Source organism: Lonchura striata, chromosome 2, assembly GCF_046129695.1.
Source record: "Lonchura striata isolate bLonStr1 chromosome 2, bLonStr1.mat, whole genome shotgun sequence".
Taxonomy (NCBI): domain Eukaryota; kingdom Metazoa; phylum Chordata; class Aves; order Passeriformes; family Estrildidae; genus Lonchura; species Lonchura striata.
The window spans coordinates 102174339-102194081 of record NC_134604.1 but is presented as its reverse complement, the minus strand read 5'-3'; the positions used below and the strand labels follow the sequence as shown (position 1 = coordinate 102194081).

The 19743-nt window shown below is 37.5% G+C and overlaps 1 protein-coding gene across 3 annotated transcripts in view; it reads left to right on the top strand.

Moving 5' to 3' along the window:
- Positions 1-19743, top strand: part of MAP7D2 (MAP7 domain containing 2) — an 87820-nt gene that overhangs the window by 55236 nt on the left and 12841 nt on the right. Inside the window, exons 1-6 of one of the 3 annotated variants that reach the window (XM_077781638.1) lie at positions 5827-6105; positions 6291-6405; positions 7324-7422; positions 9304-9414; positions 13692-13816; positions 14958-15085. In XM_077781638.1, the coding sequence (XP_077637764.1) occupies positions 6306-6405; positions 7324-7422; positions 9304-9414; positions 13692-13816; positions 14958-15085 (563 nt within the window). In that variant the 5' untranslated portion in view covers positions 5827-6105; positions 6291-6305. Of the gene's footprint in view, positions 1-5826; positions 6106-6290; positions 6406-7323; positions 7423-9303; positions 9415-13691; positions 13817-14957; positions 15086-19743 lie in introns of those variants that run through there. The other 2 variants (XM_077781636.1, XM_077781637.1) reach the window with 2 other exon arrangements.

Below are 19743 nucleotides of genomic sequence, written 5' to 3'. Positions count from 1 at the left end.
ATTCTAACATAAAACAGAAACAGATATTTTTAAGCATCTTCATGCCCTTCATCTATTTTGTGCTCCCTGCTGAGATCACTTAAGGTTCTTTTTTTTGCTCTAGTGAGTCCAATTTCTGGTACAGCTCTCTGAATGCAGGATGTGTGTGTATATCTCTGCATGACATTATATGGAGAACACCAGCACTGCTACCCGCAACTGATAAAGAATTAATGATTTTTGGAAAAGGAGGCAGTGATTAAAAAAATAAAAAAAGCCAAAAGAAAATATTTCCTCAATTCCTGCATTAAAAAAAAAAAGCTTTAGAAATCCATAGTTCTTAGCCTCCATTTTTCTGCCCTGTCCTTTCATCAGAATAACTTTGCAAAACAGGTAAAACACTTTTGCATGATTTCACAATAACATACAGTTGTTCACTGAATTTTTTGTTTGATTTTTCACTTTACTTGAAGAAAAGATTGTATCCTGTCATTTCTCGTTCAACTTTAACATTCTCATTGTGGCTTCTATGTAATGGCAGAGAATTAATTTAAAAATATTTTATGTGTTTTGTTTCAAATTCTTGAAGAAAAATGGGAAAAAGCAGAAACAAAGGGTAGGAGATCCCTCTATTGTGGTAACAGCATTGAAGTCCTGTGCTCCTTCTCCAGCATTTCCTGCTGTAATAACCTTTTGCAGCTAAGAAAATCGATTCCCTTTGTGAGGGTTGTAAGGGGAAGGGGCAAGTTACAAAAACATCCAAAACCCTGCCCTCAAAATTTTCAGCAGAGCAGGACAGAAGGGCGGAGAGGTGTAGGAAGAGCAAGTATCCACCAGCTTTCCCTGCATTTGTGGTTTGCCTTCGCAGAAGAAATGAGAGCAGAGTTGTTGGATGTAAAGGGCAGTGACAGGTCAGACCCAAGGTGTCTGTTCAGCAGGGGCCGATCCCATCTCCTGCAGTGGCCTCCTGCACTTCCCCAGAGGTGGGCATGAGAGGCTGAGCACACTGTGATGCTCTTCCCAAGCTCCAGCAGGCCTGTTCCAGCTCCCCAAGACACTGCACATGTGAGGATGCTTGCTTATTTGGGGATGGATTAAACCTGTGAGAGGAAAAAGTCCAGGAGCCTCAAAGGAAAAGAGGGTGCACAGGGGAATAATCTGGAGAACAGGGGAGAGTGAGAGAAGGAAAGTGGGAATAGGAGGCATCATCACCTCCTAGCTTCCCTTCATACTTTCTTTTTCCTCATTTCTCAAATTCTGTTTGAATTCTACTAAAGGGTCTGCCAGTTCAGCCTCACCTTCCCTTGTTCTTGTGATGAACCCCTCAACCTCTGTGTGCATAAGAACAGTGGAGGTCTGAGTAAGGATGGTGATGAATTTGCAGCTCCCTGGGCGTTGCGAGTTACTCACGGCTTGTGAGTAATTTTGGCCATTTAAGGCTGTCTTTACTGGAAAAGCTTTGAACCACCTGGGGTATGAGGGTGTATGTGCTCCTGCCAGTAAGCCAGTATATTGTGGCATCTTCTCAGTGTTTCTCCTTTCAACACCAGTTAACACTGGCTGGGTACTGGAGTACCCACTTTACTTGCTCATCAAGTGTCTGAAATGACAATTAGAGAGATTTTCTTCCTTGCTCTCTGCCTTACTGGTTGTCCTTTATAGTTTTCCTGAATTAATTTTCCTTGTTTTTTAAACAGAGCAGAAAGTAGTGCACATTTATGGTAGGAAGAGGTCATGTAAATCTCTGTGTACAAACTATTGTTGTTGCCTCTCAAAGAGTCTGAGAGGAATAGATCTTAACAAACTGGTGGGGATTTGTTTGCTCCTATATCAGAGCATCCTGTGCTTGACTGTTTTGCTTGCAAAGGACTTCTTAAAGAAGTGGCTAACATTTGATTTATTTTGCTTAGTTTTCCCCCTCAACAGTGCCACATAAGGGATGGTGTTTTTTAGGTCTCTCTTGGTAGAAATCAAGGTACTCTGTCAGAGTTCTTTGGGGCAGTTGGAGATTGTTGCAGAGCACAGTGAAAGTGTCAGATTCTTCAGAAGGGGCAGTTGGAGATTGTTGCAGAGCACAGTGAAAGTGTCAGATTCTTCAGAAGGAACTGAATAAATAATGTTTAGAAATTATTCTGTCTATATTGACTGCATCTTTCTTATCTACAGAGGTATTCAGTATCACTGCCCTCCCCTTTGGATTACTTTTAAAGCTGTGCACTACTTTTAGTAAAAGCAGCCTTGAATAAAGCACTGTGTTGTTCTACAGAAATGATTTAAAAGTTTCTCTTAACAGGGATCTGGACAAAAGTAACTTTCTCAGTTAAAGTAATTCTTTTCCCTTTCCTGTCCTGAACTTCCATGTAACTTGGAAATACCTTGTAAATAGATGTCTAGCTGTACACAGGTTATTGGGAAGAGATTGTTTTGGTGCATGTGCACTATTTGTTACATTTGTAAAAAGAATGTGCTTAGACACAAAAGAGTGAAAAACTCCCAAGATGTTGTAGCTGTAATTACTTTCTGTACTCCACTCAAAGATTAAGCCAACTGATAATCTCAGGAAACAGTGAGCTACTTACATACAGTACTGTGTATAAAGTGAGGAGGAAGAGATGGTTTGGGGCTCTTTCAGATGTTTGTCTTGCAGATATAAGGAGATTGGTTTATAATTATTTGCATAAATTATTTTGAATCATAATACTTGAAACATTGTTTTCCTTGTCACATCTGTGTTATATTTTACAAAAAAAAAAAGGAAAGAACTTATTTTTGAGAAACCAAGTAATTCAACTGAGTTTTGAGGAGCGGGGTTTTGTTTGCTTTTAATTCAGACAGTACAAGTGCTTATTCTATTGCTCAGGCTGAGGAAAACTTGCATGAGTAACTAGATTTTGGAAAGTAATGTATATTTTAGATGTTAGCAGTAGATGTCTCTCTCTTGTGATTTTATTCATTCTTAGTTTAACCTACATGCAGTGCTTGTGCATTGTGAAAATTCAGTATATCTTGAAAGCAGACATTGTTTCCTCTATCTGTAGCTGTTAGAGTTCCCAAATGAGATCACATAGTCTGGTATGTTTTCAAGAAGGTGCTTTGCCTATAACATAAACTGGAAGGGTTTTCTGCATTGTTTGCTGATGAAGGAAAGCTTTGTCTTGTGGTTTAATTTTCATCATGGAACAAATTATTAATGTATGAGTTGTTTATGCTATGCTTGCTTATGTCTTATTATTTTCTTTGGCTTCTTAGTTTTGTGCCAAGTTAAAATGTTTTTAATAACTATGCTTTCTTTGTGAAAAGCAGCCTTTGTATTGTTCTTTATCTAACCTATATCTGCAGAGGTTTTTGAGTTTTAATAATTATATTCTATAGTGCTCTAATGAAAGGCTCTTTGCAAATGAAAATGAATGATTGTCTCCAAATAATGTATCTGAAGATTTCAGCCTCAGATTGTAGGTAGCATGGGCTTTCAAATGTGTATGAAATGTCATTTAATTTCTTTAATCTATTTCAGCATGGATTTTATTCTTGAAACAATACTTTGATAGTAGTTGTAAGTGTATTCTGTGGTTTGCAAACTATAGAATATTGCTTACTCCAAGCATTGTTAAAAAGCCCCAAACAAGACAGCAAACAGAAATAATTGAAACATGACTGCTTTAATTTTTTTTTTTATTAATGAATAGCAATATTCATTAGAAATGGAAAAAAAAGGTTCTATGTAAGAGTATGCTTTAATGAGAAAGAAATGGGAGGGTGCTTTTCCTTAGTAAAGGGTGTGGGTAGAAAGATAGATTAAGGCAAGTTGCATAGTAGAAGAAAGTGGTGAAAAGAGGCACGCTGCAGAGAGGAACTGGTGATGAAATATGTGAGGTTTGGAAAGACTAAGAAAAGGGGCTCAAACAGAATTAAGTTAGAGATGTGGGGAGCTCAAAGTAAAAAAGCACAAATTTGTAATGCAAAGCCTGCACATCCAGGATTTAAATGTGAAGCTTGTATCATCAGGTAGTAAGAGAAGAAAGAAAACCTCTAGCAAACTAAAGCGGAGAGGACTGACTGCGGAGTCCAGAAAGTGGAAAAAGATTTGTTTCTTTTTCACAGGCAGGGTGTGTGTAAGAACCGAATGGGGTGTTCAGAGCTGTGGGGGGTTTCTGTGCTCTTGCAGAAGAGGCTGTGCTTGAGCCTTGTGATGCTTCCTTCATTTGCTCTGTAGGGAGAAGGGAAGAGGCTGAGCTCTCATTTTCATGCCTGCCTGGACACTGATGGCACTGAGTAGCAGAGGAGGGGGATGAAGGGGGGGAGGGGGCAGGGAAGCAGCTGCTTGCTCTCAGTGGTCTTTGAATGATGTTACCTGACAGACTGTGAGCTCACAACACGGCTGAAAGATCATTTTCCTGGAGACAGCAGCAGAAATTGTAACAGCAGGGTGGGTCACCTGGCCAAAAGGTAAGAGACAGGAGAGCTGGGGATGATAGAGGGTGCAAGAATTTCCTTTTTTTCACTCTTTGTATAGAGGGTGACAGAATATTTTATAGCACAAGTGATTTGTAATAAAATTAGAAAAGAGCTTAAAGATTTTGTGATACAATTAAAGAGAGCTTGATGTTGATACTGATGGATAACTGGTAGCAGGGTTTGATGAGGTGGAAAAAATGAACTCAGAAATAAATTACTGCAAGTCATGGTAGTAGAAGGGATTCTTCAAAGATATGGAAGAGGCAAAAGTATATTGTAGATAACCAAAATATGATGAGGGGACATCTGGCAATGTAAAAAGTCAACCAGAGTCAGAAACCCAGGAAGGTAAGAGAAAGTTTACAGGTACATGTATAAAAGTATGGAGACAACTGGATTGTAAGGGTCTGATGTGCTTAAGGAGTTCCATCAGAGACAACTGGCTCACCACCAGTACAGAGCCTGAAGGAAACACACTTAGACAAAGACTGAATGTTTTTGGTAAAATAGCTCAGGAAAGCCAGACTGAAGGCATTAATCAGTGAGAGAAAGTAATTTGGTCAAGAGATGTATGAAGGGTTTTCCACACAATTTATCTGAGCTGCCAAAAGATATTGGAGATAGGGCAGGGGATTGATAAAAATCAAAATGGGTATGATGTAATCACAGAAGCCTGCAGGATCCAGTTTGAAGTAGATGAGAGTAGGAGTTTTATACTAGGCCAAAAGAACATAGCAAATGTAATAAGGAATAACACCAAAAATACTAATAGGATCAAAGGGCTAAAACTCCCTGGGCTGGAGCTGGAGACAGCAAGAGTAGACTTATCTTTCACAGTAGGGGTTGGGCTGCTGAAATGTGAGGGTGAGGAGGCTGTCAGATGCCAGTGAGGTACTGAGAGGAGGGAAGGAAGAAGCTGTTAGATGATGAAATTGTGGGAGGGGGAGAACCACATTTTATCTGCTTGAAAGGAGGAAAAGAAAAAGTGCAGGGATCATTGCCACAACAATAAATCATTGAGAAAGTAGCAGAGGGAGGAGGTGGGAATGAAACTCAGTGAAGGTCGTTGAGAGTCAAGAGGTGATGGAAAAGGAATAAAGTGACCAAACTTAGCTGTAAGTTAAAGGTAGAGCAAGATTTGGGGAGATAAAAAATTAATTTTATTCTTCCCATTTAAAATCCTAACTTGTGGAGAAGAACATGGGGGTGGCAGGGGGAAAAAAAGTAAATCTTGGAGCAGTATGAGGTAGGCATGCTAAAATAAAATACATAGAGAAGGAAAAAAACCCAGAAGATCTCAAATGCCTCGACTTAAGGAACATAAAAGAAGAAAGGAGGGAGTTTTGGTAAAAATAAATAAATAAGTAGGGCATCCTGCAAAGTAACCTACTTTGAGTTTGAAGCGATCATTTATCTGAGTGACTAGGTGGAGCCACTGGCATTGCAGCAATTTAACTGTGCTCAGAAAGGGATGGGAAAAAATCTGATGTCTGCATAGACAAGAAGGAGTTAATGCTTGTCGAGCATTATTCTTATACAAATTAAGTCCAGAGCACAGCAGCAGCCTCACCAGCAGGAGCAGATGCTAGGCAGTGATGCAACCTGTGTTATTTACTTAGGCCTCTGTAGTGACCTCAGTGGCTTGCAGACAAAGGATACTTGTATCTGGAGGTAGGTAGCATGCTGATACCTTCTTTATTCAGTTCTTTTTCTTTCATTGTGAGCAAGCTCCTCTAAGCATCTTGTGTGGAGCAACAGGGGGACTGTGTATTTTTAGCCTGGTTCTAGAAGGCGGGGGAAGAAGCCCCCAGAGAACTGACTGGGATTTGTGTCTGGGTTTGTACCAAAATTACCAGGAACGTTTAGAAGCCATGATGCGCCGGTCCCTCGAACGCAGCCAGCAGCTGGAGCAGAAACAGAAGCGATGGTCGTGGGGAGGAGCACTGGCTGCAGGCTCAGGAGGCAGAGATGGTAAGTGAAGCAGGCTGCCTGCATTGCAGATCTGGAAGTGCAAAATGCATGAGATTGTGGAGATAGTAAGTATGATGGGTTTATAGTCAGGGTGGTACCGCAGGGGCTACTGCCTTGGGGCGTGAATAAGTGCTTTGTACTTGCTTGCCGGGCTTCCTCTCCCTAATACCTTCTGTGGAGACAGGTTCCTCTGAAGTTTAGGAATGTAGATAATTCTAGCAGAGTAACCAGAATCAGTTTGGGAGATGCTAAATGCTAAAATTAAAATTGATGCACTGTCTCCCTTAATAGCTTCTTCCACATTGTCTTCCCATGCACACAGTTAGCAAATTTAATATTCACTAAACGACTGAGTGCTGTCTAAGGCTTGAAAAAGATGTTCTGTTTTTGTTTGGTATTTCTAAATCCTGATGGGAATTTCTAGATGACTATGCAGCATGTGAAGTTTAAAATAGTTTGAGTTTTTTCCCCACGTACATTCTGTTACTGCTATTTTTGCTTTGGCTTCAGAGGAAATTCTTTTTATTACATAATGAGTCATGTGCTGCTTTTATATTTCAGAAAGATGCATGTTTTCTCTTTTAAATCATATAATTTATTTGAATTTTTCAAGTTTGAATAAACTGATGTTATAGGGAAAAACATCCATGTTTGGGTGTTGATGAAATATAACAATTGCTCTCTTTTAAATAGTGTATAAGTATACTTAACTTTAAAAAGACAAACTGTTTCATGTCATAGTTTTCATGATATGTCATTTTAAAAAGCCAGGGAATTATATATATAATAATGAAGTCTCTTATACTTTGAGAAAGAAACCAGTTTTCTTTGTGATGCAGTTTGTGCTTAATTCCAGCTCCCCCAACTTATTCAGTAATTTCTTTCACCTCTCTTTGCTCTGATTTCTCTGCTGTGTAGGTGAATCAGAAAATACCCCACCCCCTGTTCTAGGTTTAGCTGCCAACACCCTTCCTCCAGACCCTGTGACCTCCACTGCTCCTGCTGATTCCTTCAATGGTATTTCAGAGAATCACAGTACCATCATGTCTTGTTTATAACTGTTCTAATCACTGTAATCCATCCACTGATCTTGTTCTTCTTAACCACTGTTTTCTTATCATTTCAGCCTGATACCTTACAGCATTACCCTTAGTGATGTAGACCAGTGTCTTTTAATTTCCTTTTAATTTGCCATGGTGGAGCAGTGCATGCCTCACATTCCAGCACAGTAGAGGCATTTCATGGTTTTCTCAGTAACTGTAGATTTCTCCTGCTCAGATTCTCATCTTTGTTAATTCTGCAGGTGCTCTGTGTGTGTGTGTGTGTAATTACACATACTTGATAGTTCTAATGGATGTGCACAGGTGCTGTTGAGAAAATTTGCAGTTGCACAGTAAGAAAATGTGTTATGAAGACCAAAAAAAGGCCCTCTTTTTCCATCTTAAGGGCCTTCTCCTGCAATATTTTGAAAACAAGGGAATTTGATGCAAACAGCCATGTTATGTTTTCAGCTTCCTAGAATGAAGTTTGACCAAGCTGGTATTTGTAAAAAATTCAAGTGGTTGACTTTGTTTAAGCAACCATGTTTTCAATTGTTCAGGTTTGGTTTTAGTGTTTTTTTTTTGTGGGGTTTAATTTGTGTTTTATTTTTTTAATTGTTATTCCCATAAAAGGGCTCTGAAGTAGATGAGTTGTCCAAAATTACAAGTGGATTGCATATAGGATTTCAAATTGAAAATGTGATTTGATTTGATTGCAAATGTACTTGGCATTTTGAAAAGAATACACAGCCTGTGCTTTTGAGAAGTAGGTTCTTTCTCTCCCCCAAAGGAGGAGTCAAGCTTGGCTATTACTCCTGCAGAATTCACAGTAAATATTGTTCTGTCTATGATCTCACAGAACTATTACTTCTGTGCAAACGGATTCAATTTTTTTACTGATTGTTGTTCATGTGCAAAGGTATTTGCCTGTGCAACTGATGTTTTGCAGCATACCAGCATTATATCTGTTTTTTTTAAAAAAGGAAATGTAGTGAATTGCATTGTTTACTGTAGTAGATGGAGGCAAATTTTGGAAACCCCACTAAGGCAGTGATTTGATGGACATAACAGGGAATGCAGTGACTTAGGAGGTGTGGAATTAGGGTCTCATACATGTCTCTAGCTGAAAATATTTTTGGTTTTGAAAGAAATAAAATTCAAATGTAGGGGACGAAGCATCTGTGCTTTTAGCTTCTGAGTATCATACAGTGATCATCAGGTACTAGTAATCTGTACTAATACTTGAGTAAAATTCCTCTTTCATTCAGTTGAATATAAATCCTAAGGTAGAAAATGGATATTATGCTCAAGCAGATTTTATCAAATAGTGTTTCAGAAGAAAAATATAACAAAAAAAACTGTCCCTTTTTTTTAGTTCTTCTCAAGCACAAAATGTTAAAGCCAAATGGCTAATGCCAGCTCAGTCATTAAAACAATGAGGTCTTATATAGAAGCAGAAATGTTGGTTATATAATTTTCTTATTAGAGTAATGTCTGATGTGAAATTCAACTCTTCCAGACTGAAGGTAGAAGGGAGGGGGAATGAAGATGAGTTCAGAGTTGCTGTGTGGGGTTTGTTTTCTTTGGACAACTTTATGCTTGTGCTGATATATAATTATTTATCAGTGTCAGTATAAAAAATAGGCTGTTGTGAAACTGCACAATTCACAAGCAGAAAAGTTGCATGCCAAAGCATGTGTCATAGAGTGCTGGTCCTCAGTGGTCAGAAAGAGCTCATCTCGTGCCAATTCAGTGTTGTGATCAGTGCAAGGGCCACGAGTACAGATGCAAGGTTAATTTTTTGAGTTTATCAACACTGTGGTGTGAATACAAATATCTTCAATGCGTTTCTCTGCAGCATGTGACAAACTTTCAGCTTCTACAATGAATCTGCCAAAGCAAATGGAGTCGCCGATCAGTAAACGCCTCTCATCCTCCACAGTGGCCATAACGCATTCCCCCGACAGAGGCAAGTGAACGTGCTGGTCTCCTGCCAGCATAAACTCTCCTTCTGCTTAAAGCACTTCTGGTCCATAGAGCTCTGGGGTTTGTTTATGTCTGTTATTCAAAGGAACTCAAACATCTGAGAGATTCTTTATTAATAACATGGTACTGCAGCCTGTCCCAAGGCTGTGCTGCCATGCTGGAGATCATAGTCCAGCAACAAATGCTATGAGCTTTTTACTGATCCTTTTCCAAATTTTGATACTCCAGCAAACTGGGTTATAAGTACAGGCTGTGACTGCAGCAATTTCCTATAACTGTACTGCTTGTGGCCTTCTATCAAAATAAGGAAAAAGAAGCAAAGCAAAGGTGTGGCCTGGCAGTAGATATAGGATGTTCCATATGTAGGCATATGTCTCATGAGCCACCTGGGAGACTTCAATCTGGTGACCAGAGTTGTAGAGCCTGTTGATTTCTTACGAAACTCTGATCCTCAAGTGGCTCCACAAAAGATGATCATCTTGTAGGATTAGTGGTTGCTAAACACTATAAAGAGGACTGAAGAGTTTATCTCACTGTGAACTCTTTGAATTTTTTTAGGTTTATTTTGTGTTTGCTTATTTCTTTCTATCCCCTTTAAGTCTAATGGGAAAAATATATTTACTGAAATAAATTATGAAGGCTTGTTTCTGGAATGAAAAAGAGAAGGTAAATTTATTTTAATTTTTGAATTGCTTAAGCTAATCAGAAGCTTTGAGGTTATTATGACAGATGGCTATATATACATGTCATAGGAACACCTATAAATATGTCTTATATAGTTGACACTTATATTTATGGAGTAGGCAGTAATGCAGGCATATTGTGTAAATAAGACTTACATAACATGGTGAGATGGCAGATTTCAAATGCAGTCCCAGCATGGGTGGCACATTAGTGAGCAGCTGCTCTGATCTACCAAGTGTTTTACCTTTCCTGCTGGGGAAGAAGACAAACTTTTTTTGTGCTGAGTCATGAAAGCAACCATTTTGTAGAATGGAACATGCCTCTAAGTAAAAACAAAATACAACATGATCTTAACCTTAATGTGTGTAATGTATAAGTGGGAAACTTAAAACAGTGGAGAAATGATAAGGTTTTTTTCAGAGGGAATGAAAATTATCTTCAAGTATTTTAAATCTCAGAAAGTTCAAGAATTTTTTGTCATTTCATTTAATCATTTCATCATTTTGTTTCAGTTATTTTAATGTAACATTGTTTTATTTATTTACATTTTAAATCTTATTTTATTTGCTCCCATCCTTCAGCTCACCGCATGCATCTTAGTCCAGTGGAAAATTTTATTGTTTCTCGACTGCTGACTCCCACACAGTCATCTTTAGCCAGAAGCAGAAGTACATTAATGCTTTCTGAGCAGTACAATACTCCAGGTAAAAATGTGACTTCCTCACTTTGAAACCACTGAGGTATGTTTTTAGCTGCATTTATGTAGCTGCTGGAAGAAATGGAGTACTATGAAACAAATGGCAATTTACAGGATAGTACAAAATCAATGATGAACTCAGTTGTTTCAGATAGCAGTATATTTAAAATCTTTGAAAAGCACACTGTCTTTTCTGTGCTATTCTGAATATTTTAGAAAAAAATCATTAAAACTGCAGACTAAAAAAATACTATATTCATTTAAAAAACAGGTTTTTAGACAAGGATGTGACAACTCTCAGAGGCTTTGATTGATTTATTAACGTCAGCCCTGTCATACCCAAAGAGTATGTAGAACAAAAATCCCAGTGCACCATTGAGACTTAATTATTTTTACCAGGGTTCCAGTTTACTTATTATTAAGTATATTTTTGACTTTTACTCTGTGTATGTGACACCTATATATATATATAGGTGCAGATACACATATGGAAAAACAGACTATTAATAGGAAGGTGTCAGTTCCAGAAATTATTGATCTTTATGGGATGATAGTTACCATTCCTATGTGTAAAGGGTAGACTAATAAAACCATTATTTTGCAAACATCTACAAAAATAATGTTTCCAATCCTGCTAATAATTGGGCAAGTGCCTGACTTCAAATAGTTTCTGCTTATAAAGCCATACCTGATCATAGCATTGGCTGAAACAAGACAAAAGTTTAACAGCCCTTTATAGTTTTAATAGAACAAACAAAAAACGTGCCCCAAAGCACGCACCCAAATGCCTGTCTGCAAAAGGAAACACTTTTCCAGGATTAAACTATTTAGATGATAAAAGACTGATCATCTTTATCATAAAGTGTTTTCACACGTCTTGGTTAAATAGGGTCTTGGTTAAATAGGCTTACGTTCTGCATCTGTGCTTTTCATGCAAAGCTATTTAAATATGAATTGCTAAGTAAACCTACTTTCCCTTGTGTTTTACTTCTCTGTTCAGTGCATAGGGACATTGCTACTGAATGCCTCTAAAATTGCATCCCTTGTTTCTGCATTAAAACCAGCCTCTACTGGAAGCAGAAATGTTTTCATATAGTATTTGAGAAAGTGCCAGTTTGGTTACTGCTCAGGGAGCAGCTACTGTCAAGAGTGAGCAAAACCCAAGTCAAAATTAGATTACATTCTGCTTAAGATTTTGAGCTGAATTGCCGAGGCCACCTGTGGTTTCTTTTATTTCAGTTTTGTATTTGATATCAAAGAAATCAATAAGGATTACTTTTGTCCTTCCTCACTCATTTTGTTTGTAAACTCTCAGGTTTATCTCTCTTCATCACAGAATCTTTAAAGTAATACACTGGCATGTCTGACAAGGGTACAATATGTTCTGAAAACTGCTTTTCATTGAGCTGAAGCAGGGCAGCTGATTTTGGCAACAGCTTTTTGAACAAGCATCCTTTTGTCATTTTACCACAAGGCAATTAGGCTGTAGCCCAGGTTGCAAACAACAATCTCAGAAGCCATTGACATTTTGTCAGTAATTGCTAGCAAAACAGTCGAGGGACATCTCTCATTTGTCATGTACTTCACACCATAGAAATAGCTTCTGAAAAAGGAAGAGGGATCTTCCTTTCCAGGAGCTCATGCTGTGCCTCCTGTCATTATGCTGGGGTCAAAGTTGCTCTGCTACTGCATTTTCTGTAAGCTTAGAAATGAGGAGCCTCAATTTCAGACTCTACAGCAACACATTATTAATGTCACTCGAAGTCAAGGTATTCGGGCAAGCAATTGTTACTGGATGCATAATTAATTCTTTAAGCAGTTGAAGTAAAAATATTTCTCTTAAGCAGCTTTTAAGTTTCTGAATGTTTTTGTTAATATACAGTGACCTTATGCCGCTTGGCTGAAAAGTGGGTCAAAGAATACAAAGGTCCAGTTAAACTTCAAAGCATTCAAAAGAGCGTAATAAAAATTTTATTAGGGCTGTCTCCAGTAAAAAATTTGGGAATGTGACTTTCTTTATATTAGTGCATAATTGCTGCTTTTTCAAAGTCAATGACTCCTGACTTTAGTTGACTAAAATTGGAAACATTCTATCACTTGATTGCAATTAGTGTCTGTCTTATTGATAAAACATATAGTCTGTTGATTGTTCTATATGTATGTGAAAGTTTCATCTTAGAAGGGCAATATGAACAAAATCAGGAGTAAAATATCCCATTTTAAAAAATCCTGTTCATATTGCAAATAAATAAAAACTTGCCATATAAACTGTAATGCATGTGTCACACTCAAATTGATGTCTCCCTCAAATAAAAATAACTGAAATACCTACAGCAGCATTTAGTTTAGGTTTGGAGGCTTTTTTGCTAATTTTTTTATTAATTATTTGGAAAGTAATTAACATATTTAGAAGCCTTTGCATGTTTAGGGTTTAAAAAAGACAAAATTCCCTAAGCTTTTGTCACCTTTCCTGTTTTGCAGTATGTGTTCAAAAGTCACCCAGTTAGCATTATCTGCTTACTCTTTGTATCGTATGCAAAGGAAGCTGGACTTCTTAGAAGAAAAAGGAGTCACAGTATTAGTCATGGTATTAGAACTGGTGATTCAAAAGGTGTATGAGAAAAATAGTATTATATTTTAGAGATAATTTTTTTCCTATAAAATGTTTCAGTTGAGACATTTTTAACAAACATGGGATCATATTGAATGCATTATATGTGATATTTTAAAACACTAAAAAACGCTTTAAAACTACCTTTGGACATTATAACATAAAAGTATGCTGTTTTCTCCCCTCCTTTACTTCCTCTATCCGTGCTCCTTTTTGCTCTTGCTATTGTGCTATAACTCTTTAGTATTCCATATCTGTCCCCGTGTAGCACCAGCTAGTCCTCTTAAATCTCCCTACAAGCCTTCCCCCACCCGAAGCACCGACAGGAAAAAGGCAACTTCACCCTCCACTGCCAATGCCATGAAAGGGGCTCCTGCAGCTGAAGTTACTCAGGTGAGTTTGCAATGGTTTTGATTTCACTGTTGGGTAAACTGATGCAGCTTCTGCTTGTTATCTTTCCCTTTACATTAATACAAATGAAGTACTTTCCCTGCTATAAGAAAAAGCAGAAGAAAAGTAAGCCTGTTGTCTTTGTGCTCCTGTTAAGGAGCATTTTAATATCTTCTTCCTCCTGAGAATCAGTGCTGAGTGCTGGTATTGGAACACCAACACCCCTATTTTCAGAGAACTGAGGCCCTGAAGTGTATGTTTTTGGACTTGCTTATAACTTCTGGGAATGGAGATGACAAATAGAATTCTCTCCTGAGTATGGCTATCCAGGCTTGCTGGTTGATGAGCAAGCTTCATATATTTCAGAAATTCCCCAAGTGTATTGATAATGCCTCTGTTTTACACCAATTGCTTTAACTCTTTCTGTGGACATTTTTAATGCTGTTTGCTTAAAAGATGCGTTATTGATCCACCATAGTTCCCAGAAAAGGCAAGTCACACACCTTCACTGAGTCTACACATTTTAAGGCATGCTTTAAAAAAATTCTGTGTTAGAACTATAATATTATAATAACATAATAATAATAATAATAATAATAATAATAATAATAATAATAACTATAATATTATAATAACATAATAATATAATAACATAAGGTCCTGTATCTTGTAATACTTAATGATAGGGGGATTCATGTAATCTAAATTAGCTGCAAGTGAGGGAACCGAAGCTGGGAGTAAAGATTTGTGTAGTGTCATTCTTAGTGTGATTCAGTGTTACATGCAGCAACATTTCTGTGATATGCTGGTTTGCACTGCTGATCATGTCTAAGCAGGGGCATATGGATGATTTTGAAGATTCCACCCAGTGCCACCACCCCACCCAAGAACTCTTGCAGAGGCTCTGATGTGCACTACTTATCTAAAATTTGCATGCTCTGCCCATGCAAGACGGGTGGGTGTGTGCTATGTCTATGTAAAATAAAAAACTATTAACAGCACCTCACTCGTGAGCTGCCTGTTTAAAAAGCTTTTACAAGTGTACCACACAGATCTTTATATACCATCTTGCTAATAAAACAATCAAATGCATTTTTGATTTATTGATCCTAATTATGGCAATTAAAATGAACTGTGCTTCTAGACTGAGAAGATAAAGAAGGAGAAGCGACCTGCAACACCTGGTTCATCATCCGGTATGGGATCTCCTCTTAGAAGGTCTGATTCTCCTGCTGCCATGTCCAGAAGATCTGCATCACCTGCAACACCTAAGTATGCCTTTCTTATTAGTGGTCAAATGTCCTGTGAATTTCTCATTACCTGTAAATAAGGCATAGATTCCTGAGGAACTTCCTTTGAAGTCTTGTATAAAATCCAGTTAATTTTACTAATACACACACAGAAATATACAGATGGGTGAGAGGAGAAGTGTAGATGATATCTAATATCTGTAATATTGTGTTAGTACCCACTAGAGACAGTTCTCTCTACCTTTTCTCAGTTTTGAGATTACAGTGCATTTCATTATTCATATGAAATTTTACTTCACATTTATTTTTAAAGATGCTTTTTTTTTGTTTGATTTTGAAGAAACTGCCTAATGTGAAGAAATGCACTCATCATGAATACTAACTAGAAATTCCAGCATTTAATATATGCATTTCCTATTGTTGGCATGGCCATCTGGTGCCATAAATACGTTTAACTATGTGTCATCTAAACCATTGGTTTTAACCTTAGCTCATTTGCAGACCTTTGTGGTTTTGTTGTGCCTTTTGCTTTTGTTTTTTTTTGTTTTTTTAAAGGCAGAGCTGTGGATCTATAGCATATCTGGCTATATCATATATTACTGACAAGTAACTTGCTTTTCTTGATTGTCTTTTGCTGTAAACTGTATTATGTGTACCACAGCTTGAAACTCAGGTCTAAGCAAATGGGTCTTCAGGTTTCTTAGAACAGGATATTAAGTCTGGCTCTAATGTAGGAGTATGCTAAAGTAGTCCTGATCTACAGTACTTGCCTAATTTATTTGGATGGTTGATTGGTTTGGATTTTTTCCTTTAGACCTTGTTTGTAGGTGCCACTTCTGTCTTGAAAATTCTTATCTTGTTAAATCTGAAGCTGGCCATATTTTGAATCAGGCTTGATGATTCCCTTTCTGACAAATTTCTTCTGCCTGAAAAAACCAGCTGGTGTTCCTTTTCTGTTTCAGCTCTGAGGGCATAGCCCTTTAGTGGGGGATGATTTTGTGTGTGAATCCAATGTTAGACAACATAAGGAAACCATCTGACTCTCAGCATTCTTTCTGGTTTAAACATCCCCTTGTATGTAACTGGGACACTGCATTTCTTGGTTTTTCTTATAAGGCTGCAAATTCTCAAACTTCCAATATTATATATGTAATGTCATCAGATTCTGTGGTGTGAACTACATCCATTTTATGAAAAATTGAATGAAATGCAATGGTAATGACAGTCAGCTTTCTTATTACATTTTTGACCAGATCGTCTAGTGCCACTCTGCCATGTAAAGTCACAAAAAGTTTGAGCTCTAAGACTGTATGTTATTCTGCAAGTACTTATGCTCCCTTCTCAGAATGCATTTTGTTTGTTCAGCCAGTATAAGAGACAAACCAGGAGACCCACCAAGAGACACATTTATTTAAGCAAAATTATTGGTGGGAAATGAATTAGTTTAGAGTCAAGTGCTGCTTGCTGGACAGGCAAAGGTTAGTGCAGATCATCAGAGACATGTCCAGTGGTTAAAGAAAAAATTACTAGGAGACAGCTCTTTAGTGTTTCATGAAAAAGGTATGCCCAGTCGTAATTTGAAGCACTAATTTCCATAAAAGATTAGGAAATGATGGAGAATTTTTTCCCAGACGTGCAAATTATGATAACCTTTGTACAGTAAAATGTTTTCATGCCTATAAGGAACACTGTTTTTAAAAGAAGAAGCAGATGCTGCATGGAGGAATTAAGAAGCCTAATGGTGGGTTTCCCTGTGATTGTGAGCCACAGTAGGGATCCCTTCCCCCCGCCCTTCTCTTTCTCACAGAAATCTGATTTTGATCGTGGCTAGAAATATATTACCAAGCATTTAATCTTAACATGGCCCAATTAGAACACCCTTCTTGACCTTATGAGAGATACAGTAAATAGAGTTTGAATCCATGTTTATTACTGATTGCAGAGAGTTCTTCAGCACTTTCAAAACTTCCCCTCATAATTCTAAAATAAAGAAGTGCCCTAATGATCATATTGTATTATTATATATATGATATAGTGATAATATATGCATTTTTTTTCATACCATTCAAATTCCTCTGTTAATTTTCATTGAGGAGATAAGATTGTACAATCTAAAGGAAGGTTCCAAAAGCCTTACTGCCTGTATTTAAATCCATTGACCAGTAAGATCATTGTCTGACATTCAGGTATAATTTTAGCCTGACTAAATATGTATAGAAATACTCATTCTCCTTGCAAACCTAACAATCTTTTGCATGTTTAATCTTTCTCCTTGTAGCACACTATATGAGTGAAAAAATACCATGGAAGAAATAAGAATACATATTGAACAGCATTAGTAGTTAGTGATCCTGCATAGCACCTTAACCTCTAAAACTGTTGAGGAAAGAATCAAGTATAGTATAGTATATGTACATGACAATTAGCTGTATGCATTTCTTTTCTTAAGAATATGTGACTTGGCATTCAAGTTTTCTTGGTATTGTTCTAATTACCACTTCTTCACAGTTGTCATCTTGGTTTCTGAGTGGCAGTAACTTGTTGTCTTAATATGTTATTTCATTATTTATTAAATAAAAAGCTCTTGGTAAAGTAACTGAAACAGGATCAAACAAGACAATGTTCTCTTCAGCCTAAAGAGACCCATTAATCAATGGCAGAAGAGAGTTGCAGTAATTATATAAATAAAATACTAATGTTTTGGATGGGCAAATTTTTCTGAGAAAGCAAAAAAGATCTGCCCAAAAACATAACATCTCAGACAAGTGAACAGATACAGATGTAAAAAGGAGAAAAGGGGAAAAATCCAAATATACTGAACAACAATTAAAAGCAGGAAAGGAATTCAAAATTTGATGTTATTTGGAAAATATGTCAATAAATGTCACAGAAAGAAATACAAAACTATTATTTTGAATCTTAACGTGGATCAGCTGAATAAGATGAAAATTAATGGATTAGAGAGTTTGAACAATTGAGTAATTGTCTTTAATTTTTTTCAGTTGCTATTGAATAGTGATGGCATAAAGTGCTCGTTTTCTTCAGCTCTTTCACAAGATCAATAATAACAGGATGAGGGGTTTGGATAATTTTTTATTGTATGCTTTTTCTTCAAAGATCTGTACATTAGTTGGGTTATTCTTGCAGTATCCCTCAGAGAATAGGTAAGTGTGCTTTCTTATGGATCAGGAAGTCAGTAAAGCCTGTGTCCTTCACATGTCTTTGGGTAAATAGTCCCTAAATAAATCAATGGCACCTGACTGAATCAAGGAAGTAGGATTTAGTTTTAAGTATCTTCAAATGACTCACAGTGTAAGCCAGTGAATAAAATTGAAAGCTCTGACAAGCCTCTGTGTCACATTCTTTTGCCAAAGCATAACCTCATGAGAGAAGGAGAAAGGGGAAAGGGACAGGTGACTGATGGGTGATGCTGCTGATGGGTGGTGGTTCATGTTTCCTGTCCAGATGCAGACAGGTCACTGTCCTTTGCTCATGGTTTCACAAACTGAACAGTCAAATTGCAGAATGCTGATGGAATGTGAACATAGACTAGTACAAAAAATGTGTCCCCCAAACTCGTAAAATGTTTAAAAATGAGTTATTGGAAAGCTGTCTACATGTGGTGAATTCCCCACAGAAGTAGCTTCTGTGTCCTACAGTGACCAAATTGAGATTTTATTTTGTATTTGCTACATTTACTATTCTTTGTGTTGACTTAGGAAGATGAAACAATGGGTAGAATGTTGGATCAAGAGTATTTTGAGGGATTTTTCAGCAGTTAGGTAGATAATGGGCCAGTTCACCATTTTGAAACATCTGTAATAATGCAGCTATTCAAAAAACTATTCTACAGACCTGTGCTGAGTTTCTTTTCTTTTAAGAAATGTAAAAGAGAAATTAACCTGTCTTTGGCCACAAAAGATCAAAACTAAGAATGAAAGAAAACTGCTTTTGGGAAAGTGTCAGAGTGAAAATGTCAGAACCCAGAAATAGCTTGTGACCAGAGCAATGTCAGAAAGCAGGCTTGAGAACATGCAGGTCCTTGGTGTGGTTTCAGCAGTTTTTGTTGAATTAAAGGAGAGAAAGGGGAAAAATAATGAAGCTCTGGCATTACTGAAGATTTCTGATTTACAGTCAGCCTCATGAACACCATAACCAGTGACCTGCCACATAGCTGGCTTTTCAGGAGAGCTGTTCTCTGCCCTGCTCTTTATGGCCAGAGCTGGGTGTGACCTCTCATTTGTGTGCTACATCTGCTTTATATTCTCTGTTTAGCACAAGTGAGCTCAGAACCCCTCGTATGCTCTTCCTGAGACATTGGCCTGCAGAATAGACTATCCCTTTTGTAACTGAATAGGAGACATGGTAATTAAGAATCATTGGATCCTCACACCTGATAGATGTTCTGTCAGAGCATGTAGGGGGCAGCTTCTTTCATGCTGCTGCCCTCATGTCAACTCAAGGCAGTTAAGGCATTAGTTAATGTCTTCTTGGAGAGAGGAAGGTGCTTCTGTATTCCCCTTTAAAATCCAGGTACTGAGAATAAGTAAGCTGTCTGACAACTGACAGGTTGCCACTTCTTGCATTTTAATGATTTGTCATCTTAATACTCTGATCCTTATCTGGTGTAATTCTGTGTTTCCCACTTTCTTATCATCGTTTAAACCTAAACAGGCTCCT